This window comes from Natrix helvetica (assembly GCF_964273705.1).
Source record: "Natrix helvetica genome assembly, chromosome: Z".
NCBI lineage: Eukaryota > Metazoa > Chordata > Lepidosauria > Squamata > Natricidae > Natrix > Natrix helvetica.
Genome location: NC_138554.1, coordinates 48,198,249 through 48,222,432, shown reverse-complemented (window position 1 = coordinate 48,222,432; position 24,184 = coordinate 48,198,249). Strand labels below are relative to the sequence as shown.

Genomic DNA, 24,184 nt, shown 5'->3' with positions numbered 1-24,184 from the left:
TCGGGAGTGTAACAGGGTAGAAAATTTGACTGCAATTAAGACAACATAGATTTAAGGGTCATTATGTCTTATGCATATAAGTAGTAAGGGGGCTATGATAACAGCCAAGATGGCTTCTCCTATTTTACTGATTGATATCAGACTATTAAGAGCAGGTATGGTACAATCAGTTGAAACTGCTCAGTTTTAATATTTTTCTGGTTTGGTTCTTAGCTATCTTTTTATTTTCTGCCCATAGATGTAAACAGCATCAGGACATGTTAACGTTCTATGCTGTGGTTATAGGACTGAACAATGCACCTGTCAGTCGTTTACGCCTCACCTGGGAGGTAAGATGATGATGAAGAGTAATGGATTTCTATGTATTTTTAATCTCAGTTATCTCTTTTTCTCTCATATACACTATTTGTTCACCAAGATTCGCAGTTAAACTTTTATATTTCAAATGGTTAAGGGTGTGCAATATAATGTTTTAAAATTTTAAAGGCATCCTGAGAAATTCTCATTATACCATCATCTTAAAAACAATTAAAAACTACTGGACATTAGATCCAGATTATCCATAATTCATTATGACTGGAATAGATGCATTTAAGTTGGACAAATCTGAAGTACTTCCTTCATTTCAATTGGTTCATTCTATGCGATCTTTGCTTACTTGCCTCTAATCATGTCGCAAAGATTCTTTAGCAACACTCATTTTATGCTATGTCCTAGGAGATTGCCTTCATCTCATTGGGAATTGTAATTATACAGGTATTACAGTAGAATTTTCCTCATTCCAGCACTGTCGAAGGTCCATTTCATGGTGTGAAATCTATTATGCTTTTTTTTTAAACTCATCACGGTAAAGAGAAATTAAGTAGTTCCAGTGACTTGGAAGCAGGATCAGAGTCAATAATAAAAATAACAGATTTCATGATGCTAGTATAATTTTTTGTAAATTCAAAATCTTTGAATAACACTTCAGCTCACTGAAAGGTCTTTTGAAAGATGAGCAGTAGTTCACTTCTTGTTATGGTTTACTGCAACCATCGTTCTCATTTTTAAAACTATAGTTTATGTTTTAGGGCAGACTGCAGGAGTTGAATCTGCACAACATAGCAAGCCAGAATCAAACCAAATTGTTTTGGACTTGATATGAAATCCAGCTTATCTGGCTCTAATACATGAAAAGCAAAATAAAAATATAACAATTACTCCTAATAACAGGGAACAAGTTTTTCTGATTAGGGAGATCTAGGAGTATCAAAGAAGCAGTTCTTCATCCCTTACTTAGATAATTTTTGAACTCAGAAAGAAGTTTCATGGAGTTTCTAAGAAACTACAAGGAAGTCTATCCCAATGTACTTGCTTCTGAACAAAGCTGTGAGGACAAGGTTGCAAACCAAGATACAAACCCAGACAACACCTGGAATACTGCAACCAATTTTGGTTACCATACTACAAAAAAGATGTTGAGATTTTGGAAAAAGTTCAGAGAAGCGCAAAGATGATCAAAGGTTGGAGACTAAAACATATGAAGAACGGCTGCAGGATTTGGGTTTGACTAGTCTAAAAAAAAGAATAATTAGGAGTGACATGATAACAATATGTCAGTATTTGAGGGGCTGCCACAAAGAAGAGGGAGTCAAATTATTTTCCAAAGCACCAGAAGGCAGGACAAGAAACAATGGATGGAAACTGATCAAAGAGAGAAGCAACCTGGAATTAAAGAGAAACTTCCCAACAGTGAGGACAATTAACCAGTGGAACAGCTTGCCTTCAGAAATCATGGGCACTCCATCACCGGGGGTTTTTAAGAAGTGACTAGTCAGTCACTTATCTGAAATGGTATAGGTCTCCTGCTTGAGCAGGAGACTAGACTAGAAGACCTCCAAGGTCCCTTCCAGCTGATTCTATTCTTTCCTTTCCAATATCTACCTACATATCTATATTGATTTAGGCTAGAAATATCCCAGAGGGTGTGTGTTACAGCATACAAATCAATCAGTCAGTCAATAAATCAGTATATAAGATTTGTTTACCTATACTATTTATATATCACAACTAATATTTTGAGGTATGAATTTTTAAACCATTTGATAAACCAAGATAGCTGGTACCACAGAAAGAAGCAAGGTAACTAGTTGCTTCTACTGCTTTCTTTCCATCTCTGTGAAGTATGAATTTTATCTTTTTATTTCCAACTCAATGGAATGCCAGGCAGAAATTACGTAAAAAGAATCAAAACTATTTATCAAGAAGGTAAGTTTTCCAAGTTCAGGTCGGAAAAATAACCCACAAAAGCAAGACTGAGTTCACAAATAGCCTGATGTGGCATTACAGGAGAAAAAAATATCCTAAAAAAATCCTTCAAAGCATTTCAATGGTCCAGCCGTAGCAATAGCACTTATATACCACTTCACAGTGCTTTACAGCCCTCTCTGAGCCGTTTACAGAGTCAGCCTATTGACCCCAACAATCTGGGTCTTCATTTTACCAACCTTGGAAGGATGGAAGGCTATGTCAACTTTGAGCCAGTGAGTCTCTGCCAAACTGCGTGTAATCAGCAAAAGTAGCCTGCAGTACTACATTCTAACCACTGTACCACCACAAGTCTTTTTGGAATGTTCCTGACTGCTCCATTCTATACTCCTCCTCCTTCCTGGCCATGTGACCCAGGTACTAACCCCTTTTTATAAAGAGATTATAAAACTGATTTGAAAGATTAAGATTAGGTTTGTTTATAATAGTGTTTTTCAAACTTGACAATTTTAAGATCTATGGCCTTTAACCCTCAGGGTTTGTTCCTTCCTTCCTTCCTTCCTTCCTTCCTTCCTTCCTTCCTTCCTTCCTTCCTTCCTTCCTTCCTTCCTTTCTTCCTTCCTTCTTTCTCAGTCATTAACCAACAACACAAAATAATAAAAGGAGGAATGAAGGATAAATACAATCCGGGTTAAATTATATATTGGCAATGATAAAGTACATCAAATATGATATTCTGAACTTTCCTATTACAATATATGTCTTCTAAAAATATGTGACGATACTAAAATATATGTCTTCTAAAAAATTTTTAACAAATAACAAGAAGTTGAAAAAAATAAAACTCTTTACTTCTTTAACTGGTTTTGCCTTATCTTTGCAGTAGTACAAAATTTGGCCACTGTACGTGTAATGGCTGGAATCTTGGATAAGGTGGTTCATATAAAAATAATCTGCCTCCCTAGAAATCTTTCCAATAGAGGGAGGATATATGGCTAATATCTCTGTAAAATTTGTAGTATAGTAAAATATGTGAGATATTTTTAACTTTCTTATTATCACATGTACACGTTAATTCTGCTATAGGGGTTTTATTATATCTGCCTTGCAGGATTGCTGAGTGTAGAATATTAAATCTATCTCTAAAAATGCTATGCTGCTCTTAGGAAAAGTTAGGTCTTTCAGGTAGCCCATTTATTTCATTTAATCCATTTTTGATGTGAAGAGGTATTAACATCTTATTAACATCTAGCTGAACTTCCACATCTCTTATTCTGTTGGTAACCAATTACTTGGTTTGATCATAGCCTAATGAGATTAAGAAAAATCTGAAAAGCCCATATAAGGGCAGCTTGCTTGCTATCAACTGTTTCCAGGGAGAGGAGAAGTTATCTAATCAGGATTGGAAGGGTCAAGCGCACTAGGAAAGATTGAATTTTCAGCCAGTAAACTATCATCATATTCCAGGCCTTAACCAGAATGTAAGGCATTCTTGTCTCAATTTCCAATTGGACATTTGATGTCCCACTAAGTGCATCTAAAATTGATTAGAGTAATTTTGTTTCTACAGTTTCCACTGACTCTTTCTTCCAAAATAATCCTGTTTGTGCCATTCATCTCACAGAATTCTCCAGCCAGCATGGGAAATTCTGGGGTTTGAGGTCCCTACATCTTGCCAAGTTTGAAAAATACTGGTTTATAAAGTTTTCTGTATTCCTGCCTTAGCATGGTTAGATTTTGGTAGACACTGAGTAAAAGGGAGTTAATTCCATCTTGAGGAGCAGCAGTAAAAGACTTTGATTATATGTTTGTCTTGCTTTACTGCGGGATCCAATCTGGATCAGTTGCGGGGACCAGACGTTTTGTCTTCTGAGCTTTCGTACTCATGCTGGTGCCGAGATAGAGAAAAGTTCCCTGATTCGGGCTCCAGCATGAGTCCGAAACCTTGGATGACAAAATCTCTGGTCCCAATTACCGACCCAAATTGGATCCTGCAAGATTATTTTGGGACACGTATATTTGCCTTCATTCTTGCTTTAGTGATCACAGTAATGAGGAATCGGTAAACTATTAGTCAGCAGTGTTGGAAAAGATGGTTGCCACACCTAATTATGAAATTGCTATCCTTTGCACCTTTTTTTAAACTTGGGAGCCAGACAGTGCTGGTGATAAATCATTGCATTAATTTTTTCTATATTTTCAGGCTGTCTTTATTTTCAACATGATTTATGGTAATTTATTCTTTCTTACTTTAAAAAAAGGAAAAATTTAGATGTGCCTTGCTTGAGAAACCATTTAGCAAAAGAAAGCTTGATGCACAAATAGTTGGCACAAGTGAAAATGTTTTTGTTTACTCAGATATTTTAGGTTTATTAGGAATTACTGGTTTTATAATTATTATATTGTACTTTTTAAATATTTATTTGTTGTACGTAGTTTCTGCACTTCTAGAAAGCATTAACATCTTTAACATGCTCATATCTAATCTATGTCTGTCAACAGTCTATTTACATGCAAAGCATTATTGTTAGCATCTAAAATGTGTTTTTATTTCATTGTAGGCTGTCTGCTTACAGCTGAAAGTGTGTTACTTGGCAGACCTGATAAATGCTTCTTAATTGTCCTTGTTTCGCTTGGTAAAGCTTGAAAGAAAATAAAGAATAAAAGCTAAACCCCACTTCATAGTAATAAAAAATGAGGAAAAAGGGATTCAGCAGGAAACAGCAAAAGTAGCTAAAGCTGCAAAGAAAGCTTTTAATAAAAATTGGATGTCTCTTCTGAGGATAATGCTTGTTTCCAAGTAAATATGGTGGAACAATGCTGACTTTAAGAAAGAACTTGCTGCATTAAGTGTTTTTATATTAAGTGCTGCATGGAATCACTGTTTTAATGCTCCTTCCCCTGTGGCTACAGGTAATTGCAAAAAAGAAGGGCTGTAAGGATATCAAAAGACTCTAGTCCAGAATTCATTATTTTTCTTACACTTTTTGAAAATCAGGTTTTAAAAAAACCTTGTTACAGCAATAGAGTGGAAAACTGAGATTCCTTAAGTATCTACTGTAAGCCACTAAATGTTGAAAGATTCACAGTTGCGATATAGTGAGTGTTGAATTCATTTTCCCCAAACTCCTGTTGACACAGAAACATAGAGAGACACTAAGTTGTTCATTATATTCACAATGTTCCTTTTGGCTGTTTTGCAAGAGCCACTTTTCCTGTTTATCAGGAATTGAGGGTACACATAGTTTTTAATAGCTGGGCTCCTCCTATAATTTCAAATAATCTTTGGCATCAAACTGTGTTGGCATCAAGCAGTGATGCAGACAAGAAGCATGTATGATCCAGAAAATTCAGTAGTAGGTTTCTTATTTGAGGACTTTTCCTCATGAAGTTTATATAACAGGGTTTTAGCAAGTAGGATTTCAGCATTAATCGTGAATGTTTCCTTATTTAAGATTTACTTTTATAGTTTTCAGTTCTGAGTAAGTGTTGAATTTATACAGTTTATACAAATCTTAGTATCTTAATCTTTGGGCTATATCTGATTCCATGTTGTATTAAATTATGATTTGCCTAATGCACCACAGTTTACAACTCATAATAGCTAATTCACATAATACATAAAAATGCACAATAGTTTTGATGAAATATTTATCAGGCCTTCAGAGAATCCCTGTTCTTCTTTCTAAGTTAGCATGTGTAAATCCTAAAGGTATACCTTATGAATATACCGTATAATTCTGACATCTTAGGAGAAAATCAAACCTAAATCCTAATCAAGTATAAAACAAAACCAAATGAGTAACATGCGGGCATATGAGCTCACCTTTTATGTACAGAAATATATGCATACATATATAGATTCATAGAATGTAAGTGTGTAAAGTTTTTTATTAATGGATTTAATGGATCTAGCTCAGATCCAAGAACCAGTTCCTGTATCCTGTGTGGTTATTATGCATCACGTGTATCTTTAACAATCAAATTCATTCAAAACTGGATGGAAGGGTATACTCTTATCACTCCTTATGTATTGAAAGAGGCTGGGAGCCATTTTGTAATGTATGTGGCCTTAAATTACCACAGCTTGGGATTTAACACGGTAGTTAGACAATTACAGTCCTAAATGCTGTTTTGCAAATTCCATGTCCATACTACAGTAGAAAGTACTGACTGAACCTGAACTTGTTTGCTGCACCTGAAGAGATCTACTTGTTCTCTTATTATCTTATTATTAAATTTATTTTCCACCCATCTCATTTTAAAGCGACCGAGCAGTTTACAGCATAAAATACATTAAAACCATCAAATATTCTAACCCAATAAAACTACAATATAAACAAAATAAAAGTATTGTCACAAGATGGAGAAGGAAGGAATCAGATGGGGGGGGGGGGAGAGGTGGTATTAGCTCTTAATTAATCAACCATCTCAGGTGTGAAGCCCATTTGAGCCCCAAGCCATCTGGCAGAATCAGGTCTTAAGGCTCTTGTGGAAGGTCAGAAGGATAGGAGCTGGTCTCAACTCAGAGGGTATGATATTCCAAAGGGGAGGAACCACAGCAGAAAAGGCTCTTCTTCTGGACCCTGCCAACCAAAATTCCTTGACTGACAGGATCTGCAGTATGCCCCCTCTGCCACCATTGGTGGGTAAACTAGTCTCTTCAGGGTAAGATGGTTCTTCTAGTTCTCTTATGGTCCTTGCTATACACCTGGCCATGTTAGATGGTTCTACTAGTTGTAAGATGCAGTCTAACTTTCATTGAAAAAGGAGATCTAAGAAAACATTAGAAAACAGCATAAATTCTCAGTTCAAATTTTTAAACAGGTTTGCCCGTTAACTACTTTCCCTTATCTGAAGTCTCAAAGGGTTATCTACCTAATGCCTGAAAATTAGGAGAAGAGAGTTTGTGCTTCACTCTTCATTTTAAAATGAATTCCATTAAACCAGGGATTAATGTAAGCCTCAATGTGGTCACTTGTTTTCCTCCAAAATATCAGCTGCTTCTCAGAAGCTATACATAGCTTCCATACTGGGGCACTTCTGACACTTATTACCTACTCATGGAGAAATCTTTATTTTTTGGCAAAGCAGTTGGAAGGGAAAATGTTGGGAGACACGCCTTCCTCCTCTTTAAATTGTAGCTTGCTCAATTTACTTTCAGTCAACATCTGCAAGTTTTCCACAGTGCCTAGCAGCCTTTTGTCTGGATAGATTAGTCCACATCCATCACTGAAGACAGTCTGAACAGGACAAACTCTGCTCTGAACGGATTGTTTTTAAAACATCTTGTCCATTTAGAACTGTTTATATCTCTGATTATCATTCTGTTTGTTTTTCTTCCAGAAGCTTCCAGGCAAATTTAAAAACTTGTTTCGTAAATTTGAAAATCTCACGGTAAATCATTCATATTTCCTTTATAAAAGAACTGGTAAAAACTGGCGACTAAAAGGAACTAAAAGTGTGCAATTCAAGCAACAAGAGCATCCAGTTCAAATATTTTATTTTAATCCCACTTTATTATAAGCCTTGAATTCTCTCTTTTTTTCTTTTTTCCTAAATCAAAACTAGGAAAAAAATCTAGATTTTAGGCTACTTCACTTCCAGCAATTAAGATAAAGCTTTTCCCACCGATAAAGCTCAATTTAGATGCTGAAAACCCTCTCTTCTAATGTTTTCTAGAAGTCATTCATTTTTTTCTTTTCATAATAGTGGTTAATAAACAGTGTCCTAGGTAGTCTCCTAGGTCATGGGTTACCAACCTTTCGGACCTCAGGTACCACTAAATTCATAATTTTAAATCCTGCGGACCACTAATATGATTTTTTAAAAAGATAAATAATATTTAGTACAATATAACAAAAAGCAAATAATTTTTCTGCAGACCAACAAAATTTTCTCACAGACCACCAGTTGGTGACCTAGGTAGTTTTCTTGGAAGCTTACTGAGGTTCTTCTACAAACAAGTGGTGGACATTTCACATGAACAACAGATCCATATGTTTGTACCCCAATGAGCTACGGCAGAATTTTTAATATTTGTAGATTTTTGCTGTCAGCCACCATGAAATAAATATAGACCAAGAATGTTGCCTGGAATCTCTTTTAACATTGTGATATTAAAAAAAATGGGGGGGAAACTACTGATAGAAATAGTTTTTCATCTTGGAGGTCCACATTCTTTAAAAAGATACTTTTTTCCCTTCCTTTTTTCTTTTTTCCTCTCCTGCTCTTTCAAAGTAATCCTAAATCTGCATAGTTCAAACAGTCTTTGTGATGATTGAAATGATTTTGAGCCTCCTAGCCTCATGGAGGATTCATATTTAACACATTTAATTGGCTATATCCATGGCTTTGTGCTCTGTAGTTTACCGGTAATTAAAAAAAAATGGGGATGAGGGAATGGCTGCCGTTGATTCTGTCTCTGTTTTTATCTCAGAAACTATTGAGTTTTTCATTTCTCTTTTGCATTTCAGGATCCTTGTAGGAATCATAAAAGTTACAGAGAAGTTCTGTCTAGGATGAAACCACCCATTATCCCCTTTGTGCCCCTCATCCTAAAAGGTTAGTGGTACTTGATGGATACGGAGTCCTTGCTTTTCTCAAACTGGAATGTGTGGGAAACGGTCTCAGGAATCTTCTGCAAAACCTACTAACTTGGTCACATTGAAAGGACTGGATGATGTCACCCTCAGCTTGTCTTTCTCCTAGCACAGAAACAATTTACCATTGTGCTTTTCTGCCCTATTTAAAAACTAGTGTTTTTCAATTTGTCCTGGTAGAAGTTTAGCCATGTGGTTTCCCTTTTACTCTTTAATCAGCCAGGGATGTCCAATCTTAGCAACTTGTGGGTTTTAACTCCCAGAATTCCCTAGTCCATCCCTTCTCTAGGCAATGTTTCCTTCTATTAGTTGTTGGCATCTGGTGGCATCCCTTCTGTCCAGTTATTAGCTGTTGCTCTGAATGAATTTTCAGGATCTCTTTATGGATGAAGAGGAGCATACTCATGTAAAGCCTGAATTGCTCTCTGATATTCACTTATGCAACAGGATTACAGCAGCTAGTCAGAGAGGCCAGTTCCTTTTATTCCTCCCTGCCCCTCCTTCCACTGGCAGAGGAGTGAAATTTTGGACTTTTTTTTAACCAACCAAAATTGACAATAATTTTTCAAATTAACAATGGTGGTGTCCCCTCTTTTTGTTCCTGCCCACCAATGGACATACAGGACAGGAAGGTGCCAGGCATAAGGAGGAACTTAAACAATGTATCAATAGAAACATGTCCTGAAGCCAATGCAAGCATAGAAAAAACATTGGTGCTTGTTTTCTAGCAAGACTGGGAGAGGTAAAGAAGCAAGGGAATCCGGCAGTTTGTGGCTGTGATAATACCATCAGACCGAACATCTGGCCAACATTATTGCCAATTTTAGATTGAGTAGAAATCTGGATTACAGGTAGTCCTTTTCTTACAAGGTTTCATTTAGTGACCAATCAAAATTACAATGGTTTGTTTTTACACTTGTGACCATTACAGTATCCCCATGGTCACATGATCAAAATTCAGATGTTTGGCAGCTGGGATGTATTTATGACAGTATATCCGTGGACCATCTGATCACCATTTGTAACCTTTCTAGTCAGCTGTCAACAAGCAAAGTCAATGGGAGAAGCCAAATTTGCTTAATGCCTGCATGATTCACTTAACAACTGTAGTGATTTGCTTAATGCCTCTTGCAAAAAAAGATTATAAAATGGAATAAACTCCCAATAACAACTGCCTTGCTTAGTAACATAAATTTTGGGCTCAATTGTGGACTTAAGTCGAGAACTATTTGTACAGCTCCTTAAGGTCTATCTGTTTCAGCATGGGAGACAAGCATCTTAAGTCTGTTATGCAGGACAGTCCTCAGTAAATCTAGTGTTAGGCTTAATTTTGAAGTCAGGATATTTGTAACAATAATAATACAATGGTCTAAAAAGCCAGGATTGCTTGGTCACCAGCAATTATAGGTAGTCCTCGATTTACAACAGTTCATTTAGTGACTGATCAAAGTTACAGTGGCACTGAAACAGTTATGATTGTTTTTTTCTGTTATGTTCATTGTAGCATCCCCATGGCCATGGGATCAAAATTCAGAGGTCACTTGAACAACTTTTGTGACCTTCTGACAAGTCAATGGGGAAGTCAGATTCATTTACCAATCTATGTTATTAATTTAACAACTGCAGTAATTCACTTAACAACTGTGGCGAGAAAGGTTGCAAAATGGGACAAAGCTCACTCAACAACTGTCTTAGCAACATAATTTTTGGGCTCAGTTGTTGTCATAAGTTGAGGACTTTGTATGGCGTTTAAATTGAACACATCTAGAGAGTACTCCATAACTCCCAAGATGTTCAAGAAGCAGAATCTATTCAGGAAAAAGTTTGGCATTATTTTAGTTATCAACAAAACTATCACTTTTCTCCTATGCATATGAATATTTTCAACCCAGAAAATCTATTTGTGACTTTAAAGACAAAACTTATTTTCACATTCTTCATCATCACTATTCAAATATGCTTTTGATATGTTTTTCTTATGCATGCATGTAATTCTATCAAAGTAGCAGACACTGAGATATTAGCAGAATTAATATATAAATGTGCCTTGGAGCATAAATAGAGGGTTTCCTTCTAACGTGCTACATTCTACTCCAATTGCAGCAGAGAAGGATTATTTGATTACTTAGCTATATCTTTTTAAAAGTTAGAAATGAATTGTTGCTTTTCCTCCTTTTCTCAATTTACTTTTCCTCTTTTTACCTCCTCTCTTCTCAGACTTGACATTTTTGCATGAAGCTAGCAAAACCTTAGTGGATGGATTAATCAATGTAGAGAAACTGGTAAGAATATATATCAAATAATTCTCAGTTTTGTTTACTGTGTACTTCAAAGTGACTTTAATTTCCTAGTTGACAAACCAGGACTAATTATATCATAAAAAGGCAATAGATCTAAAGTTTGTCTAGTCCAATGGCCCCTAACTGTTAGGGCACCAGGGACTGGTGCTGTGGAGAGAGGTTTTTCTGTGGACTGCAGGTGGTTTGGATTTATGGGCTACCTGCATCCCGCGGATGGGGCTTCACTTGTTTGCCTGGTTTCTGGCATGCCAGAGCCTGGTACTGGTCCACAGACTGGGGGTTGGGGATCCCTGGTCTAGTCCATCTTCTCTCAGGGGATCCTTAAAAGAAAAATTAGTTAGCCTCCATAAGGAAATGCGATTTTAAAGCATCAGAAAAATGGTAAAATGATGTACTAACTCAGATGGTTGTAAAATCATGGGGTGAATGCATGCAGGAGACATTTGCTTTCTAAAGTGGGCTAAATGCCTGATGGTAACTCTAGATAATTTGCCATTTGTGAGAATATAAAAACTGTATGCAATGAAACGCCAAAGAAGATGCTGCATGATTTGGCATACTCTCTTGATGAAACTGATTTGCCTCCATGATAAATATGAAAAAAGTACTTGCAAGATTGTTGTTTCTTTCTATTTCTTGCCAAATTTGTGCTAGTTTTCTTTGAGTACAATCACAGTGTTGTTGCCACTGGCAGCTACACTTGATTCCTAAATTATGTGGAACTTGCTTATGCACTAAAGTAGCATGAGGAATGACAAAGGTACATTTTTTATTTCTAAGTGCCTTTTTTCCCCAGGCCAGTCTGTAAAGATTCTGAAGGGAAAGGCTAGGCTTTTCTTACCTACAAAATGCTGCTGGGAAATTTCTGATTCTTGATCTATAAGCTTTTGAATCATTTAAACAGGGGTGTTTCTTTCACCTACGGTACTTCTTTGGAATAAAATTCCTTCAAATTAAAACCTGTTTCAATTTTTTACTGGAACAAAATTATTTCACTTCTTTTAGCATCCAATACAGAAAAATGAAAGACATTTCAGGTTTGTAATCTGATTTATAGTTGGTCTGTTTAGACTAGAATTATCAACATGACTGTCAATGATTTTTCAGGTGAGGATAAGATTTTGAGTCCTATCTGAAACTTGATCTCAAAACATTTTGCATGCAAAACAAATGATTTGTCACCAAGCTGTGTTCTTTCCAAGAGCTCACATTCAAAGCTGTGATGCATTTGCAACTTCATTATTACACTAGACATCACTTGTGTGATTTCTCTCCTTCACAGATACAAGCACACACTCAATTTCACACATAGCTAAAAAAAAACAGGTGCTGCTGTATATTATACTCATTTATTTTGCAATAACCTCTTTACACTATTATAAAAACAAAGAAGTTTTTTGTTCATTTGCTTTTAAGGTATAATTAAAAACATTAACCTACAATGTTGAACAATTCAGAAGGAGAATTTCACAGCTATAACAGGTGACATGGCAGACATAAGGTGGTGACTTAGCATCCATACCTATGCATTTATGTATAGGTTTCCTGTGCCCCTTTTCCTTCAGGAAAAGAATCCTAGGCTTCAGCCTTTGTAATTGGGGAGAGAAAAGAGGTTGTGCTGTGCACAGATGGCCTCTTGAATTAGCTCCATTCAAGCACTCTTCAACATAAAATACTTACCATGTGAGCGTGCTGGTTGAATCCTATCTCCTACTGACATCTCTGAAATGACATCAGCTTCCTATAACCATTGCCTGTTCCCTGCAGCTGCAGGGACGAAGCAGGGGATGGCCGGTAATGCAGGATATTGAAACTCACATGCGTATAGTTGTATGCACAGCTAGGCACAAGTGAGTTTCCTGTTCAGTATAAACATCAAATATATTAAAGTATTTTTTATCCTGCCTCTATTTATTTGTTAAATTTTTGTGCTGTCCGTTTTACTGATGCAGCGCCTCTGGGCAGCTTACCATATGATAAAAAGTGGAAGAGTCCAACAAGATAATTATAATTAGAGGAATTAAAGAAAAAAGCTAAAAGCCAACACAGTGGGCAATCGGGGTAGAATCTTCTCGGCGCATTCAGCCATTTTAACGTGGCAGAACTCTATCGGGGCCCCAGATCAAGTGGCAGAGCCAAGTTTTCAGGCTCTTCTGGGAGGCCAAGAGTGTGGATGTGGATCTAACATTTCTAACAGAAGGATGTTTCAGAGGGTGGGAGCCACAGCTGAAAAGGCCCTTCTTCCCGACCTCCCCAGTCAAAATTCTTTGGGATCCAAAGTAGACCCTTTTCATTGGAACAAGTGAGGCAAAAGTCACATCAGGTGAGATGGCTCCTCGGATATCTTATAAGTAACTCAAGATGGCAAACATACATAATACTCCTTCCTTGTCCTCTTTTTCCCCACCACTACAATAACCCTGTGAGGTCTGGCTGAGGGAGGGTGACAGGCCATTCTCCCAGCTGGCTATTAGGCCTAAAGTGGATCTAAACTCAGTGTACTAATTTCTAGGCATCACCTTAACCACTAGACCAAACTGATTCTCATTTATAAGCTTTCTTCCTGTTATGCTGAAGGAACAATACATGCAGGAAGGTATTGCTCTGAGTGTTCTGGATGTAATAATGCCTGAACAGGGGTATTTTCTGCAGAAATAATGGATTTGAATTTATTTTACCAAAACTTTCCCAACTTGGTAGAGGGCAAATCTCATAATTTGAAATGGCAAATTCTAATTCTCCTATCATTAAAACTGTTTTTATTATTGTAAATGACAGCAGCAGTTTTAAACACAAATTGTATTCTTTGTGTGCTATTTTTTATTCATTGCAAGCTTTAAGACCGTATACTATTCCAGGGGAAGAAGGCGAAGGGAGAAATGGTGGCTAGGGGAAAACTGTGGAGCGTATATGGAAGAAACAGCTTTGTTCTTCTAAAAAGATGGGGCAGCAGGGGGTGGGGGGAACCATATCTCTTGAGAAAGAATAATTTATAGCACTAATGGGAATTTAAGGATTGGAATGATAGCGTCTCACCCTTAAGAACACTGTTCAATAATTCTCCTGAAATTTTCCCCAATTGCAAAATAGAGGGAAGAAAAGCAAGCAGGGGGCTTCAGGGACCATGTGTGACAAAGTAGGAATTGTTTCGTTATGGATTATTTTCTGTGTCAGCATTCTCAAGGTTAATAGTCTGACCTGGAGTAGAAATGCTTTGGCAGAGGGCTTTGCCCTTGATTAAGCCTGGGTAGACGGCCAGTTAGATTTATAGATTGCTGGTTAAATATGGCGACACCCCCCCCCCCCCTATAGTATTTGTTGTCCAAAGTGACATCTGAAGATCTGGGGCTGTTTTTCAAAATATTTTTAAGATGTGCAGAGAAAATGAGGATCTAGTAAATATGACTAAGTTTAGGAAAGGAGGAGGGGTTAGTCCATTCCCCGCATAGTTTACCCAGGGAAAAATCCCTTCCACCCTCCCACCCCATGCCAAAGGCATACAGGTTTATTGTTCGGCTGCGTAGTAAGCCAAAAGCCTTTTTCTCTGCTGCAAAAAGGCATAAGGAGAAACGGGTGCTGGAGGCTAGAGCTGTTTTAATTTTCTGCCTCAGAGCTCATCTTTTTCTGCCTTTCCTTTCCTGCTGAGGCTGCTCACCATGCAAGGATGTAACGAGTTGCAAGAAACACTCAGCACTATTTTGGTCCCTGCTGTAGGACTGGGGAAGAGTAGGAATGGTTTACTTTAGCCTCCAGCAAGGCTGAGCAAATGCAGACTGACAGTGGGAGGATGGGATGGCTCAGGTCCCCTCCTCTCCTGCATCTCCCCCATGCCCCGGGGAGATTATCTAGGGGTGAGTCCTCTGTACAGTGTCTAGCTGAGTGGGACAGTGGAGTTACCATGGCAACAGTTTTGCAGAAGCTCCTGCAGCTCTCCTTGTTAAGAGACGAATGTGCATGTGTGAGGGAGAGTTGGCCCAGATTTTCTAGTCTCTGGGGAAGAGGAGACGGAGGTGGTAGTGGTGGTATATAAACGAAGCTACATCTTGGTCAGTGAAGCCCTGTTTTTCTTATGACCTCAGCCTCTGGCCTAAATGTGCATTGTGTGAAAGGCAGAATTATTTGGAGACTGGGCATTCATCTCTTTCCAATTATAGAAAGAAAAGTTCTGTAATTATCCATATAACGTATTTCCAACAAGTCTATTTATCCAAAAGAACGTGCTCAGCAGAATATGGAGATCTCTCTCTCTCCCTCCCTCCCTCTCTCTCTCTCTCAAGTTGCTTTTGGCCATTTTTAATAGCATCTTAGATGGCATTTCAGGAGTTTTAGGGAAAAAAGAACAAATTATTATGAATGTCTGAAAAAAAACTTGGCTGTTCCAGAAAAAAATAAAAAGGATGTTAATACTCAAGAGTCCTTATGGTTGTGGGCTAAATTGGAAAATCAAATAAACATCTTAGAAGAAAGCGATGGTGCCATACTGTTGCTAAAAATAAGAACACCTCCAACATGGATGGGTCTGTGAAATTAGCAGGAACTAAAATTGGAGAGAAAATTTTGCCTTTAGGATTCATAGGCTTCTGTAAAACAGAAGCACAGTTGAAAAATGATGGAGTTATGCAGAGTTACAGAGCTCTTCTAAAACCCCACGAGGAAGTTACCAATAGATTGGACAAAGAAAAGTACTTTTTGAAAATAAAAAACTGCAGATTTTTAAGAGCTTCAAATGTGTGCTGACCACTTTCTATCAGGCGAAACGTTAAAGTCTGTTTTTTTTCAAAGCACTTTTTGATTTGCAGAAGAATGTCCTGAGTGTTTTAAAAAAGGATTTAACAGTGTAACTGAATGAGAGATTGCTGAAAACTTACATACATCAAAAGATTTCAATCTATCTCAAAATCGCATCAAGCATATATTACAATCATTAATTGATAATCTCTCTCATATTTAACCTGCATAACCAACTTGTCTTCTCCCCTCTCTCACCAAATTAAATCTTACACTTCTGTGCATCTAAGGTAACTCACAAAATCTTATGCCATAACCAACACTTGTTAGTTACTGTATGTGTTAAGGTCTATAATAGGAAAATGCTGTTAATTAACCCTACATAGTGCTTTACTTGAGGTTAGTTATATTTTACCAACAATCGATAGTACTTTTTTTTGTTAGCAGAGAAATAGATTTCCTTTCTCTTTACCTATTTTCCATTTCATCAATCGATACTACAAAAATAGAACTTTAAAAACAGCATTCCAATATGATTCTTGCTGCAGCAGGTCAGCAATCATTTTTAATAAAGTCTTTTCCTTATGTGTAAACTTATGAAGCTCTTTTAAAATTTTTATTACCTCCTTTTTTCATATACAACTCAAGGCAGAAATAATACCAATTCTCCTCTCTCCTCTTATGCTCCTCAAAAAACATATGGTTGACAAAAGATTTATTTCGTAAAGTAATTTTAAGTCCCGCCAAACCTTGCCTGGTTATGGTTCTTAACAAAATCTTCTAGTGAGTCCTGAAAATGAGAGTGATTCAATCTGATAGCAAAGCCAGCTGTATATTAAACAAACAACAGATAAGAGGGTAGCTGCTATTCTGGAGTCAACAGGGCTGCCCTGATTTGTTGGTAGAACTCTCCTCCTGCTGGTGAAAAAGTGTATGCCATTCAGCTCATCTACAAGTGTGATCAGTGTAGTTTCTATACTGTATTAAACACTGGCTCAAACCTTCACTTAAAAGGGCTTAGATAGTTTGTTTTGTTTAGTGCCTTTTGTAAATAAAATCCAACCACCTTCTTCAAACAAATATTTATCAAATGGATGAGGGAGAGATAACCAACAAACAGACAAACTTCCTCTATGAAGTTGGAAAAACAGTACAATTTCAATATACTTTCTGCTTATGAACTTTAGTGGTTTACTAATTAAATATGGTCAATATTCTTTTATACGATCAAAGTTTAGATGTGTTCTTTCCCTTTTGTATTCTCTTTTGCAGCATTCAGTTGCAGAAAAAGTACGTACTATCAGGAAATGCCGAAGTCGACCTCTCTGTAAGTATTTATATCACAAGTGGGGCTATTTACATGTGGTTTTAGTATCGATAGCTATGAGACATTTAGCAGAGCATGTAAGAAACACAATATCTCAATGAGTAAACTAGAATGTTAAACTGATCTATATATCATTGTGATCTGCTGAGTTTTGTTTAAATAATTAGGTGAACTTCTAAATCCCATTGTGGTGGTATGGATTTTTTTTGGTAGCAATTGTACTCAGGCATTAATTTGATTCATCTGCCACTTTGGTCATAGGTAATAACTGGCATGAGAGGAGCCACCTGCTTAGACTGCTACATCCTTCTCTGAGTAGCACAGCTGCAAAACCATGGTTGCTGGATAGTTTAAGGATGAACTGTGGTGTATGACTATTATGTCTTGCTCACTTGGCTAGGGAGAGCAGATAATTTAAAATCTTCCTTCTTCCAAAGTTTCCATCATATGCTGTAGAATATTAATTAGGCTGAACTTTCTGGTTCATCATAGTTTATATAAAGTTGTCTTAACTCTTCTATCAAGAATTTGCCATTTGGCCTAGTCATATAGAAAATTGAAGTCTACTTTGATTTATCCTGACTAAACCTTTTAATAAATGTTTTAGCAATCTTGGAGCACAAGAGGCAATTGCAATATTATACAGTCCTGCATGTGGAAAGACTTGTAATGAGAATTTATCCTATTAAACCAAGGAACCAATTCTCTACATGCAAAAATGAATCTACTAAAAGGAAACATGGGAAAGAAAGAGACAGCAATTAAACATAGAGAATTCCAAATAAAATCAATAGACAGCCTAGCTAAACTAATTAATTATTATCACCTTGAAGAAACTCAGAGAGCGTAATTGGAAAGAGATGGTCTGGCTCTGGGCTCACTGTTTGGATAGGGATATACCTTCTTCCTGGTTTTTTCTTTTGTTTCTTCTTGAACATATCTTTAGAATATGGAGAAATTAAAATGTCTTTTGATAGGATTCCAATATGCAGGTTACAAATTAGGATGGTGGCTGAATATCTGCAAAGAATCTGATGCTATCTATCTACTGTCATTCTGTGGTTATCTGGATTTTTGCAATCCAGATATGGTACTGATTTTCTGGGACTCTTTTGTTGAATCAAGATAAATACTTAATCTCTTGTGTTCTAATTCTCTCCTGTAAATCAGAAGTTGATTTGTGACCAAACTATATTACTAACATTTTTGGTGAAATGATGAGCGCAATCTAATTTTCACCCACTATGCAACTATATAAATAGAAAAAAAAAGTGAGAGGCTCTTTTGGAAATAAAAGCTGAATTCAGTTCATTAAATACTCTGGATGGGTTAGTTTATCAGATATTTTAGGAGACAATATTGTACCATACCAAAGCCTAAGATGTAGTTACAGCTGGATTCATACAGCATATGATGCTATGATTTGCTTAGCTATAGGTTCTACAGAGGAATTATTGAGTCTGTCATCTGTACCTCTATAACTGTCTGGTTTGGTTCTGTAACCCAATAAGACAGACACAGACTTCAGAGGATAATTAGAACTGCAGAAAAAACCATTACTGCCAACCTGCCTTCCATTGAGGACCTGTACATTGCATGAGTCAAAAAGATGCCGTGAAAATATTTACAGCATCCTGGACATAAATTGTTTCAATTCCTACCCTCAAAACGACACTATAGAGCACTGCACACCAAGACAACTAGACACAAGAACAGTTTTCTTTCTCCAATGCTATCACTCCGCTAAACAAATAATTCCCTCACCACTGTCAAACTATTCACTAAGACTTCATTACTATTACTATTAGTCTTCTCATCGTTCCTATCACCCATCTCCTCCCACTTATGACTACATGACTGTAACTTTGTTGCTTGTATCCTTACAATTTATATTGCTATTGATTGTTTCCTGATTGTTTATTTGTACCCTCTGGCTATCATTAAGTATTGTTCCTTATGATTCTTGACGAATGTATCTTGTCTTTTTATGTACACTGAGAGCATATGCACCAAAAACAAATTCCTTGTGTGTCCAATCACACTTGGCCAATAAAGAATTCTATTCCAAGTCCCAGTTGACCGATTTCATATATTATAGTAAGCCATAAATTATAATTTATGAATCAGTTTATGGGTTTGAAAACTAAGCCAAACAAACAACTAAATTATGGCTTACCATATTGTTTGAACTATAGCTTGTTCAACAAACCATTATTTAAAAAGCTATGATTTCATAAAATGTAAAGCCTAGTATGTGTGATGGCAAAGTTCCCTAAATAATATTTTTCTTCCTGTCTTCCACAGGTTTGGAGATGGAGTCATCTCCTCAGCAGCTACAGACAAAGGCTTATGTCCGTCAATTCCAGGTTATTGACAATCAGAATTTGCTCTTTGAACTCTCTCACAAGCTGGAGTCAAACAGCCAGTGAAATCCCTGTCCATATGCAGGCATTGTTTAAAAAGAATGTTTACTCTGTATGATACTTGAGCACTTTTTGGATGTACAGGGGACCCACCTAGGCTTTGCCTTAGTTGTAGAGGCAAGTATGGAGTCATGAGATGGCAAGGATGAAGAGTCTTTGTCATGGCTGACCCAAGGCACGTTGGTGGAAAATTTAATGGCACCTTGTAATCTTACCGATTAGAGTGAGACACAATCTGCTGGGAAGCTCTCCTGCTAGATTCATCCGTCCACTTTGATGTCAGAGCTGAAAAACCCAAATAGCACCTTTTTAGTTTCTTTATAATATAGTGGAGCAATTTAATTGTGTCTTAACTCTTAATCAAGCCTCATGTCAGTTAATAATAATTCATATGCAGGAAATTTTTCCAAAAGGTTTCTTTCAATCCATTGGTCAATCTATCAGGTTTTTTTTTTTAACTCTGCCACCTTTATCGTCAGTCAAAATAATGTATTAACAACTGAAGTGGCCATCTTATACTGCCTCATGGGGAAGCTCCATATGACCTCCCTTTTACAGGATTCTTAAGACAGACAATAGAATGTCCAGAAGAAATGGAAACAGCTTTGTGGAGATCACATTCAGTTGGATTTCTTGACTGAAGTTTTCACTGGAGATTGGAACCCTATTTATCAAGTTTTTTCTTCCCCACCATGAGTAAATGTGGCAAATCCTTAAAAATTACAAATATTTGAATCAGATTAATAAGGTTCCAATCTCAATAATTGGTAAAAGAGCAGTTGCCAGTGACAGCATGTGCATAAATATCCAATAGCATTTATTTTTTATAGTTAATATTAAAATATTTATATAGTGTTAATGTACATTTATATTTCCTTCTGAAAAAGCCTGCTGTGGAAGCATTTTAAGATTACAGGAGATTCTCAGGCCTCCAATTCTCAGATTTCCCCCGACTGTTAATCATAACCATGCATTTCAAAATCTAATTTTAATTGAGGTGAGAAAATCTTGTTAATATCCAGTCACAATAGATATACTGTATTTCTATTCTCTGGGATTTAAAATAATGAAACATTTAAAATTTAAAATGCATACAAAAATAATATTTGCTGTACTTCATTAATAGAGTATGTTTACTCAACAGATTTTAATTAACCTGAACCATTCCCATTCTGCTGAGAATCACTGTTTTATAGTCCTAGGCTGCATCAACAGAGGGGATAGTATCAAGATCACATGAAGTGCTAGTACTTCTTATTACTGCTTTGGTAAGATCACATTCAGAATACTGCATCAAGTTTTGGTCCTCATGATACAAAAGAGACTCTAGAAAGAGTGCAGAGAAGAGCAACAAAGATGATTAGGGGACTGGAGGCTAAAGCATATGAAGAATGGTTGCAGGAACTGAATATATCTAGTCTTATAAAGAGAAGACTAGGAGTGACATGATACCGGTAGCAGTCTTCCAAACCCTAACGAGCTGCCACATAAAAGAGAGTGTCAACCTATTCTGCAAAACATTCGAAGCAGGACAAGAAATAACAGATGGAAACTTATTAAGGAGAAATCCAACCTCTAGAACTAAGGAGAAATTTCCTGACAATGAGAAGAATAATCAGTGGAATGAATTGCCTTCAGAAGCTCTGGGTGCTCCATCACTAGAGGTTTTTAGAAGAGATTGGACAATCATTTGTCTGACATGATAGAGGGTCTCTTGCTTGAGCAGGATGCTGAAGTAGAAGACCTCCTCCAACTTCGTTATTCTGTTCCTCAACTTGATCTTCAGTACTTTGACTAAACTCAATCAACATTTTTCAGGAAGCCATGAAAGATACAATCCATGATTATGGATGCTATCTTGGCATTGAATACATCTGAAGGAACTGAATATGTTTATATTTGAACATTTAGAAGAGAACAAAGTAATTTATCCCTTCCTCTTGGAGTGGCTCTGAAAAGGGTCATTGTAGTTATCAACATCAGCAAGGCTGAAGGTAGCGAGGCTACCATATCTGGTCTGCAAAAACCTGGGTGAACAGTCTTTATGTCACATAAAGTTGTGTGAATGTATGCAGCTCAGATATGGTGCCTGTAGCTTCAGTTACTATGAAGAACCAGGATGGGATATTACCATTTCATCTCAGGAGAGAATGTTGAGGTTTTCCTTTTCTTTCATGAGACAATTTGTAAGAACATTAAAAATGTTTAATTACTCCATACTATGCACACAAATGTAATGGCAAATAAAACAATTTTTGCCTTTGGTCTTGTAAAATAGGTATAATGCAGCAAAGGAGAATACCTGGACTACTGGACCTCCCATGACCTGTGGCCTCCACATCCTCTCTCTCCCCACCATCAAACAATTACACTTGTCTAAGAGGTTTTATTGATTGCACTAGAAGCCTTTCTTAAGCTTAATTGTTGTAACAAAGGAGTTGATTCCTAACCGGGAGGGTATACAGAGAGGAAAATATTTGATTTAATGATCTAAATCTTAACTGTGGATAAAACTGCAATAAATTGTCAAGGTAATACAGGATTAGGCAATATTTCTGCCTATATTTATTGAAATAATATGTTGCAAGGACAATGGTCCACTATTATCCCTTGTCCTGCTTTCCTCTATGAACAAAGTGCACTTAAGGTGTACTAAAACATTGTTAATGTCTACTTCCAAATTATTATGAAAATACATCCTTGTTCAGGGACACTTGTGTGTATGTAGAGCCAAAAAGAATCAAGATGGAGCTTATGACATGATAAAAAGCCCAACCCTTTTTAATGTGATTTCACACTTGTAAAAGGACAAGGGTTCAATTGTATGATCATGCTCAAAAGCACTGTTCAATTACAATGACAACTAACAGAATGGAACTAGGAAGGGAATACATTCTGGATTAACTTATTTGCAATAAAAATAAGAATTTGGAGACCTGTTTTATTTTAAGAGATGCCAATTTTCTGCAAACAGCTTTAGAGTAACCACCTATTGAAAAATCTAATAAGTTGTTTTACGAGATTGACAAGATGTAAGAACTTTTGATATTAATCAGATCTATACTTCTTGCATGATAAGGTTGTGCCTCTAGTTTGGGTTCTTGAATCTGAGTATTAAGTCCTGGGATCTGCTCCATTCCGAAAGGGTGAATTAACCACAGGGATACTCTTCAGCATGCTCAGGGTGCATTTCCCACCCTATTGAGTAACCCAATGTCACGTCTGTACAGAATATAGTTTATGCTTAAAGGGGAATACTTGAACCTCAGTAAATTTCTTTTTAGAACTGAGTACTGCATTTCTCTCTGTTGCATTTCTAACATATTTAACGCTTGGTCATTATTTTAATAGCTATCAAGAAACTAGACGCTGGAAATAAATTTGTTACCTTTAAAATTGTTTTTCTGCTTTGCTGATTTCCTCTTAGATAAAGGTTAATGTATGTGTGGTGTGTAAGGGATAAGGGTTGCCTCTAGTGGCTTTTTTGTTCAGGGATTTTCATTTCAGGATCTCTTGGTCTTGTTTCTTTTTCTCTCTCCTGGTGAGAGCTTCGGGTCCTAGTGTCTGTGTTTATAATGTATATATCTATATATAGGTTGTATATATATATTTTAACAAAGCATTCTTGAATTGTACATGCCTTTTTTTTAAAAAAAGAGTTGTATCAGGCCAATATACGGAGATTTTTCTACTGGGGACAGTTCACTTACATATAGTCCTAAGAAGCTTCTGTAAACTGGAATATAAGATGCATTGCATCATTCCAAGAAAGTGCGGCTTATTTTTGGTCTGGTAGCTATTATTACTATGATGATTGGTTGTTGTTGTTATTATTTTACTACAGAAACGTTGGATAAGAATACAAATGGCGGAAATAAAAACATTGTGAAATATACTGGATTTTATATTGATCTTTTCATTACCTATCTCTCATGAAGCAAAGCCTTCACAAGGATTAAAACATTTTATTTTTCTAGTAAGACGATATACATGCTGGCAAAGATGCAGCAGCAAAATTTATTTTACTGATTAAAAACATAATAGTTACTAAATAGTACTCACAAACGTCTGATAGCTTTTTGTTTTATTCAATTTATAAACTCTTTATCAGAGGACTGCAGGTGACATAAAGAAAAAATGCATCATAAAATACATAACAAAAAATCAACTACAAGGAAACCTTTTAAACCCAAACCACATCCTAGGAAATAATGATTATGGTGCTGAAACCAGGAGACTGTTGAGTTCTAGTCCTGCCTTAGGCATGAAAGTCAGATAGGCAACTTTGGGCCAATCACTTTCTCTGGGCCCAGCCCACCTCACTGGGTTGTTGTTGTGGGAAAATTGGAGGAGGAAGGACTATATGTCTGCAGACTTCCAGTTACTTATGAAATAATAAAGGCAGGATAAACAAATATAATAAAATAAGATAAAATATGTTATGGAGCAGTCTTACAAACCACTGGCAAGGAAATCTTAACCAAGTTTTTAGTATTTTCCTAAAAGACAGTGAGCTCAAGGACAAGGCAGAAAAGGAATGTTGTTCCAAATAGTAGG

At 36.6% G+C, this 24,184-nt stretch overlaps 1 protein-coding gene across 2 annotated transcripts in view; it reads left to right on the top strand.

The window, feature by feature from the left end:
* RAPGEFL1 (Rap guanine nucleotide exchange factor like 1) overlaps nucleotides 1-23,520 on the top strand; it is a 75,098-nt gene extending 51,578 nt beyond the window's left edge. Inside the window, exons 10-16 of one of the 2 annotated variants that reach the window (XM_081971181.1) lie at nucleotides 239-329; nucleotides 7,594-7,644; nucleotides 8,724-8,811; nucleotides 11,067-11,131; nucleotides 17,150-17,204; nucleotides 19,509-19,570; nucleotides 20,772-23,520. In XM_081971181.1, the coding sequence (XP_081827307.1) occupies nucleotides 239-329; nucleotides 7,594-7,644; nucleotides 8,724-8,811; nucleotides 11,067-11,131; nucleotides 17,150-17,204; nucleotides 19,509-19,570; nucleotides 20,772-20,867 (508 nt within the window). In that variant the 3' untranslated portion in view covers nucleotides 20,868-23,520. Of the gene's footprint in view, nucleotides 1-238; nucleotides 330-7,593; nucleotides 7,645-8,723; nucleotides 8,812-11,066; nucleotides 11,132-17,149; nucleotides 17,205-19,508 lie in introns of both variants that reach the window. The other variant, XM_081971182.1, reaches the window with a different exon arrangement.
* Nucleotides 23,521-24,184: the final 664 nt, after the last annotated feature.